At 47.0% G+C, this 15,232-nt stretch overlaps 1 protein-coding gene across 1 annotated transcript in view; it reads left to right on the forward strand.

Annotated features, from left to right (window-relative positions):
• The window catches only part of PTGFRN (prostaglandin F2 receptor inhibitor), a 47,653-nt gene that overhangs the window by 9,156 nt on the left and 23,265 nt on the right, over positions 1-15,232 (forward strand). Inside the window, exons 4-5 of the mRNA XM_024764800.1 lie at positions 9,337-9,762; positions 12,693-13,112. Coding sequence (XP_024620568.1) covers positions 9,337-9,762; positions 12,693-13,112 — 846 coding nt within the window. The remainder of the gene's footprint in view (positions 1-9,336; positions 9,763-12,692; positions 13,113-15,232) is intronic.

Consider the following 15,232-nt stretch of genomic DNA (forward strand, 5'->3'; position numbering starts at 1 on the left):
TTAGGAGGTAAAACAGATCTTCAAAGGCTCGGAAATCATTTCCTCCTTTGTCTAATGCTAAACATCCTCCCGCCGTGAGCCCCAACTCATTTCTCAGCTCTTCCTTGTCTCTGCAGTGAAATCTTCTCCTGGGCTTGTGGCACATTCACTGTCTGTTTCTTCCTAATAAGCTGTTATTTGGCAAAGATGGGGAGTTGGCAAGTGGGGACCGAGGGGGCAGGGAGAAGACGAGTAATAAGAGAGTAAGCGGAGGGTCCGTCCAATTCTGAGCGAGACCAGGCGGGGTGTTAGTCATCCCTGGTGGCAAAGTGATTCTTTAATATCTGCAAAGTGAAAGGAGCGGGTTCATCTGGCAAGCTTTTATTCCTGCCGTCTGAACCCCGTGCGAGAAACTCATCATGAAGTACTGAACTGGAACAACGTTAGCCCAGCTAGAACTCTCCTTAGCAACCTTCAAAATAAAACAGATGTTGTCGGCACCAGAAGAAGAGTTTTCAGCCCTGGAGCTGAATGTGTCTCACAGCCCTGATCCTCGGTGCCTTGTGCGGTGCTGTCAGTTCCCAACACGGATGCTCCGCACCCCTCCCCCACCGACTTAGACGGCCTCTTTGAAGTCCTCATGCGCTGATCCCAGCCTACCCCGGGAGAGAGATGCTGAGACTGTCAGGAAACAGGAGGGGAACTCGGGGAGGGAATGGGCTCTTTTAGCTGGAAGGGATTTGTTGGTGGCTGTGTTCTCCAGAGAGTGGGAAGAAATAAAGAGACTAAATTGTGGGAAAAGGTTCGGTTATTATTCTGAGGATCCAACACGGTTGTTGCGAAAGCTGTCAGTGTGCTTTTCCCTGGCTGATCTAAGGCCCCAGACCCCGCATCTCTCACAGTTCTTTGCACGTAATGGGCACTCAGTAAACACTGGCCTGATGGGTAGATAAACCAGCACCAACACATGGATATGTTAAAATATGTGCATAGGAAAAGAAGAATTGCAAAGAAAACAATAAGTTCAGCTCAGAATATTCAGAGATACTGCACATGGGCAAACCTGTCAGGAGTGTAAGTGGTATTCTTCTCCTGTCTTCCCCTTAAATCTCTCCTCCTTCCCTGTGCCTGTGACTCATACCATTACAGCTCCCTGGACACTTGTTAGGAGGCGAGTTGGGCCTGAGTACAGCAGTAGGCTTTTTCTCCAGGACCTCCCACTAACACCACTCCCGCTCAGCAGTGATCAGGCCTGGTTTGACACTGTGTGATTCTCTCTAGATCTACAACATGTCTGCGTATGCATGTGGATACCATGCCACATGGAAATTGGGGCCTGCTGAGGCTAACTGAGAGGTGGCAATAAGACAGGAAGTAGTCTGTTTAGATAGGTCATCTATCTATTACACAAAATGCTCAATTTTGCTACCTGACATATTAAACATAATAACTACCGTGTATTGAACACTTACTGCGTGCCAGGGACTAGGCCAAGGGCTTTACACGCATTAAATATCTGATCCCCGCAAACAGTGCGAGTGAGGTACTGTCCCAATCCCCACCTGAAAACCACTGGTTTTCATTTTGCTCACAATTTTGAAGGTCAGGAATTAGGGAAGAACTCAATGGGGTTCATCTCTGATGCACATGGTGACAGCTGGGACAGCTAGGGCTGGGGATCCCCTTCCAGATGGCTTTCTCATGCACTTGTCACCACGTTCCAGGGCATCTCTCTCTGTCCCCAAGTGGTGTCTCATCCAGGCCCTGTCCATGTGGCTTGGGTTTCTCATGGCGCCGTCTTCTCAGGACAGGCATCCTTCTTACGCGGCGGCTGGCTGCCAAGACGCAGGAAGTAGAAGTGCCCGGCTAGTTGAAAGCTATCCCTGGGACCGGTACAGTGCACCTCCGCTGTTTTCTATCGGTCAGAGCCATCACAGGGTCTGTCCAAGTTCAAGGGGGTAGAGAAAGAGACGCCATCTCTTAATGGGAGACCAGCAAGGTCACATTTCAGAAAGGGCATGTGAGATGGGAAACGTTACTGCATCATCTTTGGAAAGTAGAATCTATGCAGCGGTTAATGCTTGTTCCTTTTATTTCCAAAGAAATGTTTAGAATGGCTTGGACAGAATTATGGCCCTAGGTCAAGTCTGTCCCAAGTATTTTCATCTTGAGGGGAGTCTGTCCCGAGTATTGTCATCCTATGTGGAAACAGTTTGGCTTTGGGGATCAGCTTCACTCCTGAAATTCTAAAGCATAGAGTCCTAAAAGCTGGGTCGTCCTTGTCCTCATGTGCTTGGGTGCACTGAGTAGATGAGAGATTGAAGCTGATTGGGGTCTTCTCACGTTCCATCGTGTTAACCAGAGACATCAGGGCAATGACGTGAATGGGTCTGTCAAGTCCAGGAGCACTTGTAGCAGCTGGGAGGACTATAATTTTTTAGAGGGTAAGAAAAAAATCTCTTTACTTAGGATGGATGCCCTACTTTTGAAGGCAAAAAGATTTAAGTTGGGTTGCAAAACGAAGTCCAATTTAAAGCAGGAGGCACAAAAATAAAATCAAGATCAAAAGGGGTAAAAAAAAAAATCAAAGAATAGGTATTGCAAGATGGTTGGGATGGATTAGTGACTGCATTTGAGCACTGAATTTGCCTCTGAAGTTTTGGAGAGTTGAGGCAAAAGAGATGTGATTATACAGTCCTCCTCTGATGATGGAAAACAAACAAAAGAGAGACAAACTTTTTCTTGGCACTGAATTTAAGGGGCATTCGATAGCATAATGGACAGTGCTTTCAACTGTTCTTTTACACACGCTCTAAGTGATTGTTTAAGTGGATGTTTCTTATATCCACTCCCCATAAAAGCTGAAGGCATAAATCTTAAGTGTGTGAAGGAGTTTTTGTAAGAGACTGGGTTACTGTGGAGGACGAATGTCGCTTTGTGTTGATCCAATTTAGTATATGGCGAAAACTACAGAGAATCGGGAGGAATGGCTGGTTAATCTGCATGTGAAGCCATCTCTCTCTGCTATCAGATGTCTTAAATGAGCCCTTGGCAAGAGTTGGATACTAATCAGTTCATGGTTGAGTTCTCTGCCCGAAGTCCCAGATTTCTGTGGTGTTAATTGGAGAGGGTTCCACGGGCTTCAGATACAGGAGCAGGAAACGGCAGAGCCGAGTGGTGCTACTCGGGCTTAGGCACCTGATTTGCATTCTTCCCCACTTGCGGACCGTCCCCTCTTCCAGCCATGTGCCAGCGAGGAAGGTAATTATTTTTCTTTAAAAGGAGCTGTTAATCTGCTAAGTACTTGGGAGAGACTTGAGAGTTCTTTGCTGTCTACAGAAGATAAGATTTAGATCTGCAGAATTTTTTTTTCTTTATTTTTTTGCGGTACGCGGGCCTCTCACTGTTGGGGCCTCTCCCGTTGCGGAGCACGGGCTCCGGACGCGCAGGCTCAGCGGCCATGGCTCACGGGCCCAGCCGCTCCGCGGCATGTGGGATCCTCCCGGACCGGGGCACGAACCCGCGTCCCCTGCATCGGCAGGCGGACTCTCAACCACTGCGCCACCAGGGAAGCCCCCCAGAGAATATTTAATTGTTGTATACCAATGATGATAGTGGCGACTCTTTGACAATTAGTCAACTCGCTCAGCTGCATCTAAAGTACCTGCCCAGTTCAGGGTAATAAAACTGGCATCGGCAGAAAAAAGGGCCTTCTTCCTCCTGTTTCTCGTGCTTGCAGCCTGTCCAGCTAATTAGCTCTCCCAAGTTAACTAAACTTCAAAGGGGGCATTAGAACATGGCCCTGTTGTACGCAGTTCAGGATCAGTGCCTCAGCTGTTATCATCCCTCTTGTCTTCTGGGATGGAGCTGGCTTTGAGAAGCATGAATAACTGGGTGTGTAATGAGGTTGTGCGATTCGGCCCTAGTGGGAGCCAGGCCACGGAGCCAAAGCCTCTCCTATGATTCTGCTTCCCCACCCCCCACGCGCTGTGCAAGATCTTAGTCTTTGAACTTAACCTCCTTTGGGCTTTGATTTCGGTTTTGGTTTGGTTTGGTTTAGGAAAAGTACGTGAAAATAGTATCTATCATGTAAGGTGGTTCTGAAGATTAAACCAGCATGCAAGGAAAGTGTATGGCCTGGTCCCTGGCATACAGGAAGCCCTCCATAAATGCCAGTTCTTAGTATCCTTGTACCTTCTTTACAGAATTGTTGTGAGAGTGAATAAATGAGGTAATCTGTGAAATCCCCGGGTTCGGGTCCCTGCATGTGGTAGGCACAAAATATCTGCTTTTACAAATTAGCCAATGATTCGGGACATTTTCATTGTTTTGGAAGTTATAACAAAGGAGTTTAATGACCCATCATCAAAAAACAAAGTCTTTCTTGGTGGGGCTTGCAGTATGGGAGGCCGCAGCTTCAGGAGGTGGTGTGTAAATGAGCAGGTCGTCCTGGGAGCTAGATTAGGGAGAGATCCTTGTTTCTTGGAAGGTTAGTGATGTCGTGCCTTAGACTGGCCTCAGTATTCTGTAAAAGGGCTTACGATGCGGGTGGGTTGTTTGTTTGTGTTAAACTTTTGGAGTAGAAATTTACCCAGAAGTAGAACAAACCACCAGCTTCAACAGTTATCAGTATTTTGCTAATCTTATTTCATCTCTCTTCCCTCCCCTAGACACACACACACACACGTACATACACTCTCTCTCTCTCTTTCTTTCCCCTGCCCCCTCTTTTCTTTTCCTTCTGGAAGAATGTAAAACACATCGCAGACATCATGTCATTTTGCCATTAAATACTTTAGTACGCATCTTTAACTGATAAGCATTTTTTAAACATAACCACTATTACATTCTTAGATGATTTCTTGATGAGATCAAGCAGAATACAGCAGTAATCAGTAGTGGAACACTTATGCTGAAAATGAGCATTTTTATGCAAAATATTAAATTTAGTCCAATTCAGCAAGTGTGTTAATGTCTTTTATGTACAAGGCACTGCATACATAGCACACACAGATGAATCAAATAGTGGGTCCCAGACCCTGAGAAGAGCCCTATAGAAGGTCCATGAGGCAGACAGACCTGTAACTGAAGTTCAAGGGAATGTTCAAGTAAAGTCCTCAGAGAGCAGGGAACCTGGCAGGCGGTAGGGTCTCTGTGAATGTTTGCTGAATAAGAAGTAGAGTTTGGGACAGGCTGGTGAGTTCACAGGAGGCTTCCTGTTCGGTAGGAGAGGCTACCTGAAGAGGTCTGTGCACGACGGACCTTGAGGAATAGGCCCAATCTCTGCCAACAAGTTTTAAAATTGTGAAACAACAATAAAGGAAGATTTCCATACACGCACCAAAACATAAAAGAAATAGGCACCCACTCACACGCCTACCATTCTGACGTAGTGGAGTCATATCTTTTCTAGGAGTGTAAGTCTGAAGGCGACCTCCAAGGCTGGGGGATCGTTCAGATGACCTTTGCACATCCTTTAGATCACTGGAACTTATGCCTTGTAAGTCCACAAGAAGCCACGTGTTTGTTTGTTTTTGCATTAGGATCCTCCTTTTGTGGGCCTAAGATTTAGTTTTAACAGAGAACAAGGAGACCAGCCAGTCAATGAAGAGATTTTGCTCTTCTGCCAAGCTGGCATTCCTGTAACTAGATGCAGACACACTGCAACCCCTGGACTCTCCTTTCTCCACATTTGGATACATAGATTTAAACAGATCCATCAAGGGGGAGAGGAGGGAGTGGAATGGGGGAATCGGCTCAGTCGTTTACTCAGCGCCTTACTGAGCAGGTGTCCCGGGCTCTGAGGCAGAGGCAACAGGCGGGAAGAAGCAGAGGAGGTGATGAGGGAGTGGTAACAGGCGCCACTGGCACAGAGTCTAGAGCGTGTACAAGAGGGCAGTGGGCGGTGGAGCTGGACAGAGGGCTTAGACTCACACCCTGCAGGGCCTTGAATGCCAGGCTGGTGAGTGTGTTCTTCACTCAGTAGGTAAGAGAAAAGCCACCTACTGGGAGGCTTTTTTTTTTTTTTTTTTTGCGGTACGCGGGCCTCTCCCTGCTGTGGCCTCTCCCATTGTGGAGCACAGGTTCCGGACGCGCAGGCTCAGTGGCCATGGCTCATGGGCCCAGCCGCTCCGCGGCATGTGGGATCTTCCCGGACTGGGGCACGAACCCATGTCCCCTGCATCGGCAGGCGGACTCTCAACCACTGCGCCACCAGGGAAGCCCCTGGGAGGCTTCTTGAACAGATGACCTGGTGGTGGTGTGAGCCTAGAGGCAGGTTGGAAGGTTATTATAATAGTCTTGGCTGGTGGCAGAGGGCCAGGACGGGAATGGTGGTCGTGAGGTTTTCACTTCTGTGCACAGATATTTATAGAGCACCTACTGTGTGTGAGGCCTGGAATGTGAGAAGTGGAAGAGACGCTGAGGAGGGAGAATGGTGAGACTTAGGCACTATCTGAAGAGAGTGGGATATGGCACACCTTTCAAGAGGGGGGACTGGGAGAGTGAACGGTGGGGTGTGGTACCAGGAGCAGCAGTTGGAAAGTTGGGAGGAGGAGCCAGCTGTGTGTGTTTGGAGTGAGGTTTCAGCTGTGTGTGTGTGTGTGTGTGTGTGTCTGTCTGTCTGTTCCCCTGCTTTGGCCCCAGCTCTTTCTTACACTCCAGGTTCGAACACTGGCACAGAGCTGTGTCCTTAGCATCTTGACTTGGTGTCTCCATTGCATTTCAAGAATAACACATTCACAACCCAGTTCACCTCACTCCACACACACCTCTGCCCATACACCCCCCACACCCCCTGCCACACATACACGGACCAGGCACCAGTCTAAGCACTTTCACGTGTATTATTTTAACTGTTAATCCTCATGATAACATTATGAGGTGGTTACTGTTATTCTCCCCATTTTTACAGATGAGGCACCAGAGAGGTTAAGTAATCTGCCTAAGGTCACACAGCAAGTGAAGGCAGAGCCAGGATTCAAATACAGTCTGATTTCCAGACCCCTGGCTCCTCACCACTGCTCTTTACTGCTTCACAGTTTGTTGTTCAGGTTAATGTGGTGACACATGCGAAGGGTCTTCGCGTTGTGCTCGGAGTGGAGCAAGCTGCTGCTGCTTCACGAGGGCTCTTGATGATCTGGTGTTCCCATTTGGTCCTGACAGGACTGAGGAGGGCAGTCTTGCTGTGCGCACAACCAGTTCAAGTCTGTCCTTTCCACATTGAATGAACTTGGTTGTCCTTGTCCTCACTCTAGTTGCTGTGCTGAAGTCCCACATGAGGAAAGGGTCTGAAACCCTGGATGTGGGCTAAGTTGGGAATACCTCGTCATATGTGTGTGATGGTGTAAATACATTTCAGTGTTTGTTCCACAGTCAGCAGTCACTGGAGAGGCAGCGTGTGTGTTAGCACGCTGCCCAGGGCCAGGAAACCCCCAAGCTGTGTATCTTTGCACATTCACCTGTGAAACGAGGTGGCAGATGACATTCTAGCATATTTCTCTGTAATGTCCACATCACTGAGGACATTCTCCCATCAGCTGGCAGAGCTGCGCTGCTTCAACTTTTTTTTTTGGTGGTACGCGGACCTCTCACTGTTGTGGCCTCTCCCGTTGCGGAGCGCAGGCTCCGGACGCGCAGGCTCAGCGGCCATGGCTCACGGGCCCAGCCGCTCCACGGCATGTGGGATCTTCCCGGACCGGGGCACGAACCCGCGTCCCCTGCATTGGCAGGCGGACTCTCAACCACTGCGCCACCAGGGAAGCCCTGGTTCAGCTTTTTATGGAACAGGGTCCAGGCTCACTTGCAATTAAATGCTTGTGAAGATGACATTTGAGGAAATTAGGAGTTTGAGTTCTTTCCATTTCCTGGCCACTGAGTCATTCTTGGGGAAGTCATGATGTTATACATTTCGTTAGAAGTATAAATCACAAAACAACAGTTCCTTGACCTCAGTTTATAATTTATATGAGTCATCAATAAAAGCAACGTTAAATAAAACTAAACTGTTTGATGGAGGTGATGTGAATACAGTGTTGGCAAATGGAAAATTCTGGTTAGGTAGAATCATTTGTCTCCTAGCAGGCAAAGCGCTACAGGAGAAAAATGTAGCTTTTTTCCAGAAGTCTTAGTATCAAGGCAGCAAACATTTATTGAGTGACTACTCTATACACGGCTGTATGTTTGAACCTTAGGGACAAGACCTTCAAGCAAGGAGTAATAACTGCTTTACAACAGTACCTACACGGTTTATGGGAACACAGAGAAAGGGTGTCCAGGAAGGGAGCGCAGAGGAGGTGACACTGAAGAATGAGAGCAAGTTTGCAGGGCAGTCAAGAGGTAGAGGCCACCGCTAACAGGTCACCCGGTGGTGCAAGACTGCAGTGACTGGAGAACTTCAGATAATTAGATGTGACATGCAGAGGAGGTACTGATAGAGGAAAGGAAGCAGTGAAGGGGGTCCTCATACCAGCTCCTGGGAGGCTTTGAAATGTGGAGTTGCAGAAATGGATTAAATGCAAACAGTGAACCTCACAGGAGGAGGGGTTCTATACAAGTGAAAAATAACAGGACTGAGACAGTGGCAGTGGGGACACTAGGAGAGCACTTGCTGGCTTCCCTCCCTCCCTCATCAGAATTTGCGCCTGGCAGGAAGCAGGATGGTCATAGTGAGCGGGCTCTACTAGAGCCAGGATCACAGTGAGCTGCCTTCAAGGTTGGCAGAATTGAATGGGAGAGTTACGTGCGTCAGTGAAAAAAATACCATTTGGGGAGTTGGGGGATGGCCGTCCACAGGAGGAATGATGACCTGAGGGCCTTGCCTTTGGCTCAAAGCCAAGGATGGCAGGAACCCGTGACACGGTGGGTTGACTGGCCTCAAGAGCTAGAATGTACTCTGAGGTTGGGTTTTCCAGTGCTGTGCCAGTGGGGGCTTTGGAGGTCTGTGGGCACTGCTTGGCATGCCAGAGGACGTCTTGGTAGAGCATGGACACCAAACTTCTTAAGAGATTCTTCTCAGAAGACTCCAACTTCCTGGGGAAACTAACAGCTGGCTTCACCCTCTAGAAAGATCAAGACTCTGAGTGGGGACACTTAACTTCTGGCCTTGGGAGGTTTTCTTGAGGCGGGACAGTGGGGAGAGTGTTGTGCAAGTTTTGCAATAACAGACTCTCAGAGGATCCTTCCCATACAACATGAAGACTTCCGTTTCTATCACTGTAGCTAATAGAACGGGCATTTAATTGTCAGGACAACAATAGTGCTTATCTTGTTCCTTTTGCTAATTCTTGGTAAATTGCTCTGTCTGATTTGATTTTTTCTTTTTTTTATTTTTAATCCTGGCCCCTCTCTCTCTTTCAGAACCAGACTATCAGGTGTACCTGAATGCTTCTAAGGTCCCTGAGTTCTCAGACGACCTCACCGAGCTGGAATGCCGGATAGTGGATGTGGAGAGCACCGAGGCGAGTGTCCGTTTCACGGTGTCCTGGTACTACAGGGTGAACCGGCGCAGCGATGACGTGGTGGCCAGCGAGCTCCTCGCAGTCATGAACGGGGACTGGACGCTGAAGTATGGAGAGAGGAGCAAGCAACGGGCCCAGGACGGAGACTTCATTTTTTCTAAGGAGCGTACAGACACGTTCAATTTCCGAATCCAAAGGACTACAGAGGAAGACAGGGGCAGTTACTACTGTGTTGTGTCTGCCTGGACCAAACAGCGTAACAACAGCTGGGTGAAGAGCAAGGACGTCTTCTCCAAACCTGTCAGCATATTTTGGGCATCAGAAGGTAGGCACTTCCTCCTTGTTCATGAACATTTTTGTTTTGTTTTGGCTTAAGTCATCCCACTGTGCATTTTCAGAGGCACAGGTTTCCATGTACACTAGGGATCCAAGAAATTCACACTCCAGTGACTGTGCCTCTTATCCTCAGCACGAACCCCTTTACGATGATGACTTTGAGAAGGGTAAGTCCAGCGAGAGGGCTGGGGCTTGGTAGGTGGTAGGAGATCATCTTGTAGGAGCTCTCAGTGTGCCTGGTGTACGCCGTCGACACTATGGCCCTGCTGGGTGATCTGAAGCCAAACTTTGCACGCGCCTTTGAGAGTGTATCCAGGTCCGTGAGTTCCCGCTGGATGCAGGCACGTTTCAGATGCCCCAGAATGAGCGGGCAGCCCCAGGCCACTGCACCTGCCCCGGAGCGGTCAGTCACCCATTCAGAGAGAGTGTTCCGGGGGAGAGCTGACAAGAACTTAAGGGAAACAGTTTCTTTGATGTGTATCCTTCCGAATGCTCAGAGCCCTGTGTGCCTTGGGATGTCAGACTTGTCGAGTCTTTTATCCCTGGTCTAGTCCGTCACTGCAGGAAGGCCAGGCCTCCCGGGTCCTCCTTCGTGCCCTGGATGTGAAGCACCGTACAGCCCACCACATGCTTCTGTCGCCTCATTGCCACGCCTCTGAAATCCCCAAACCCCAAACAGGGCCCTCTAGGGCTTGGCAAAATCTCCTGCTTCCTGACCTCATCTCTGAATAGTCCTTTCTCTTCCTCACAGTAAACATGACCCACCTCACTCTCCCCAATGGACACCATTTCCCCTGGAGCCTTCCTGAGTGGTGGTGTTTTCTTCCCACAGTGTAACCGGGCCTAGATGAGTCAGGTGCCCTCCTGGTCCCTCACTGCAGCCTCCAGGCTCTTTTCCCTCCTCCCTAAAAACATCCAGTTTCAGATCTCCTGTCATCAGATCATTCCACCTCCTCTCATTGCCGTCACCTATCAACTCCTGGGTCCTCCTCACGCGTTCTTTGAAGATGCTCAGTTTTGTCTCGCAGCCACTCTCCACTTTTCCTCCTCTGTTGCTAGTTTCACTGTCCATATGGGCGCTGGGGCACATTTGGCCACACATTGGAATCACCTGAGGAGCTTTAAAAAAATACTGATGCTTGAGTCCCACAAGAGGTTCTGTCTTAATTGGCCTGAGGTTCCGTGCAATCTGGGCATTGGAATTGTCAGATGCTCCCAAGGTGGTTCCCAGCTGCATCTTAAGGTTGAGAAACCTTTCATTCTCAGTCCCCTGTCCTCCTTTCTAGTCATTATGACCTCTGTCCTATTTGGTTATTCACTCCCAAGCTCACACCCTGCACTAGACATCTCACTTCTGAGGACTGAGAGCTCAGTACTCTCAGTTCCAAACAGCCTATCCTGTAAACACACCTATCTTTCTACATCACTACTCCCCTTGTTTCCCACTGGCCTATTTTAGATCTCTTGTTGTGAGTTTTTTTAATTAAAACTAAACTCATCTTGGTCTTGCTTTCCCCTCCATCTGTCTGTTCCCCATACCCCTTGCCCACGCATTTCTGTTCCTTTCCTTTGATAGGCAAAGGATTTGATTCGTTTGTCCTCAGTGTCTCTATTTTCTCTCTTCCTGTTCGCTAATCTGCTCTAACGTGGCTTTTGCCCCGGCTGTTAAGATGACTAGTGATTGACGTATTGCAAAGTCCAGTTGTTAACCATCTTACTTGACTTATTAGCAGGACTTAACACAGTTGATCATTCCCTCTTCTTGGAAATACTTTGGCTTTTCCTTGGCTTGTGGGATACTACCCTCTGGGCTTTTCTCCAACCTCGTAAGTCTTCTTCTCAGCCTCCTTTGCTGATTTCTGTTCATTTTCCTGATCCTCGGACATTAGATACCTGAGGACATAGTCCTCGGACTTTTCTTTTTGTTTAACCTTTAGTGATCTCTTCTAATCTCACAAATTTAAACTCCAAGAAAGAATGTGAATGGCTCAGTGGAACCTCAGGAATCAGTGGTTCTGGAGAGACCCTGTAACATACATGTCCTCCTGATAGGTTCGGTGGAACAACTATTCCCAAAATAACCCCAACATAAAAATTTTGTTTGGTACCAGATGGGTTATAGAATTATCTCATTAAAGGATAAAAGAGTTGTGTTTAATTCATTTATCCATCCGTTCAACAAATATTTAAGTACCTTCCAAGTGCCTGACACTGAGCTATTATAATACAGATGAATTGTAATGTGTATATGCTTAGGGATTATTTTTTTTTGACGGAGAGGCAGGGAGTCACACACTTTAAGTTAGTAGCCCTGGACACTGGTTCAAAATGTTAATATAGCATCTCTGTGGAAATGACTGGATCTACAAGTGTAAGCTCCAGTCACTTTAGTAATAATCTGTTTTATAATGTTACCATCATATGATGAAACAGAGAGAACCCATTGCTCCCTTGCTCTGCTCTTCCAAGCAGGCTGGTTAGGCTAAGTGTACTTTCCCTGCACCCAGTGGAGCCTTAGAGGGGAGAGGCAAATGGCATTGCCCAGAGCCCTGTCTTCCCCAGTTCACTAGAAGCGAGTTTTCCCTCACACCCTTCGGGGCACCAGCAGCTTCCCAAATCCTCTCTCTGGGTGAAACTTCTCAAGGACTTGAAAATCCTTAAAAACAAATTCTCACCCATCCATCCCCTGTTCCCTCACACCCATTAAATCGAATCAGACTGCTCTACCTCTTCCAGCGTGGTGGATTTCAGCCTGCTTACTGACACACATGATTTCTTTTCTGAGTTTCCAGATTTTCTTAAACGCTACTCTGCGGCAATTTGCAAATAAATTCCTATTTCCCTGACATTGTGCTTTCAGATGCATATCCATTTACCTAATCCTGTTAGAAATCATGTCTTTCTGGTACTTCGTTGCAGATTCCGTGCTTGTGGTGAAGGCAAGGCAGCCCAAGCCTTTCTTTGCTGCCGGAAATACATTTGAGATGACTTGCAAAGTGTCTTCCAAAAATATTAAATCGCCACGCTACTCGGTTCTCATCATGGCTGAGAAGCCTGTTGGGGACCTCTCCAGTCCTAACGAAACCAAGTACATCATCTCCCTGGACCAGGATTCTGTGGTGAAGCTGGAGAACTGGACAGATGCATCGCGGGTGGATGGTGTTGTGTTAGAGAAAGTGCAGGAAGATGAATTTCGCTATCGAATGTACCAGACTCAGGTCTCGGATGCAGGGCTGTACCGCTGCATGGTGACAGCCTGGTCTCCTGTTAGGGGCAGCCTGTGGCGAGAAGCAGCAACCAGTCTCTCCAATCCTATTGAGATAGACTTCCAAACCTCAGGTGAGCAGGGAACCCTGTTGAATCCTAGATTGAGCTGGAAGGGACCCTAGGGTTTTGATCCAATGGCTTCATGTTTTTAAACAATTTTACTGAAATGTAATTCACATGCCATACAATTTATCCATTTAAATATATAGTTCAGTGGTGTTCAGTATATTCAGAGTTGTGCAACCATCACCACAGTTAATTGTAGAACATTTTCATTACAACCAATAGAAACCTGCACCCTTAGCTGACACCCTTTAGCTCCCCAACCTCCTACCCCCGGCAACCACTAATCTCCTTTCTGTCTCTATAAACTTGCGTATTCTGGACATTTCATGTAAATGGAATGTAATATGTAACCTTTGTGTCTGGCTTTTCTCACTTTATTTTTTATTTTTTTTAACATCTTTATTGGAGTATAATTGCTTTACAATGATGTGTTAGTTTCTGCTTTATAACAAAGTGAATCAGCTATACATATACATATATCCCCATATCTCCTCCCTCTTGCGTCTCCCTTCCACACTCCCTATCCACCCCTCTAGGTGGTCACAAAGCACCTAGCTGATCTCCCTGTGCTATGCGACTGCTTCCCACTAGCTAGGTATTTTACATTTGGTAGTGTATATATGTCCATGCCACTCTCTCACTTCATCCCAACTCACCCTTCCCCCTCCCCGTGTCCTAGACTCCATTCTCTACGTCTCTGTCTTTATTCCTGACCTACCCCTAGGTTCTTTTTTTTAGATTCCATATGTATGTGTTAGCCTACGGTATTTCTTTTTCTCTTTCTGACTTACTTCACTCTGTATGACAGTCTCTAGGTCCATCCACCTCACTACAGATAACTCAACTTCATTTCTTTTTATGGCTGAGTAATATTCCATTGTATGTATGTGCCATGTCGTCTTTATTCATTCATCTGTCGATGGACACTTAGGTTGCTTCCATGCCCTGGCTATTGTAAATAGAGCTGCAATGAATATTGTGGTACATGACTCTTTTTGAATTATGGTTTTCTCAGGGTATATGCCCAGCAATGGGATTGCTGGGTCATATGGTAGTTCTATTTTTAGTTTTTTAAGGAACCTCCATAGTGTTCTCCATAGTGGCTGTATCAATTTACATTCCCACCAACAGTGCAGGAGGGTTCCCTTTTCTCCACACCCTCTCCAGCATTTATTGTTTGTAGATGTTTTGATGTTGGCCACACTGACCGTGTGAGGTGATACCTCATTGTAGTTTTGATTTGCATTTCTCTAATGATTAGTGATGTTGAGCATTCTTTCATGTGTTTGTTGGCAATCTGTATATCTTCTTTGCAGAAATGTCTACTTAGGTCTTCTTTCCATTTTTTGATTGGGTTGTTTATTTTTTAGATGTTGAGCTGCATGAGCTGCTTGTAAATTTTGGAGATTAATCCTCTGTTAGTTGCTTCCTTTGCAAATATTTTCTCCCATTCTGAGGATTGTCTTTTCATCTTGTTTGTTTTCCTTTGCTGTGCAAAAGCTTTTAAGTTTCATTAGGTCCAATTTGTTTATTTTTGTTTCCATTTCTCTAGGAGGTGGGTGAAAAAGGATCTTGCTGTGATTTATGTCAAAGAGTGTTCTGCCTATGTTTTCCTCTAAGAGTTTGATAGTTTCTGGCTTTACATTTAAGTCTTTAATCCATTTTGAGTTTATTTTTGTGTATGGTGTTAGGGAGTGTTCTAATTTCATTCTTTTACATGTAGCTGTCCAGTTTTCTCAGCACCACTTACTGAAGAGGCTGTCTTTTCTCCATTGTATATTCTTGCCTGCTTTATCAAAAATCAGGTGACCAGGGCTTCCCGGGTGGCGCAGGGGTTGAGAGTCTCCCTGCCGATGCAGGGGACAGGGGTTCGTGCCCCGGTCCAGGAAGATCCCACATGCCGCGGAGTGGCTGGGCCCATGAGCCATGGCCGCTGAGCCTGTGCGTCTGGAGCCTGTGCTCTGCAACGGGAGAGGCCACAACAATGAGAGGCCCGCGTACCACAAAAAAAAATAAATAAAAAGAAATAAGGTGACCATATGTGCGTGGGTTTATCTCTGGGCTTTCTATCCTGTTCTGTTGATCTATATTTCGGATTTTGTGCCAGTACCATATTGTCTTGATTA

This window comes from Neophocaena asiaeorientalis, unplaced genomic scaffold (genome assembly GCF_003031525.2).
Source record: "Neophocaena asiaeorientalis asiaeorientalis breed wild unplaced genomic scaffold, Neophocaena_asiaeorientalis_V1.1 scaffold62, whole genome shotgun sequence".
NCBI lineage: Eukaryota > Metazoa > Chordata > Mammalia > Artiodactyla > Phocoenidae > Neophocaena > Neophocaena asiaeorientalis.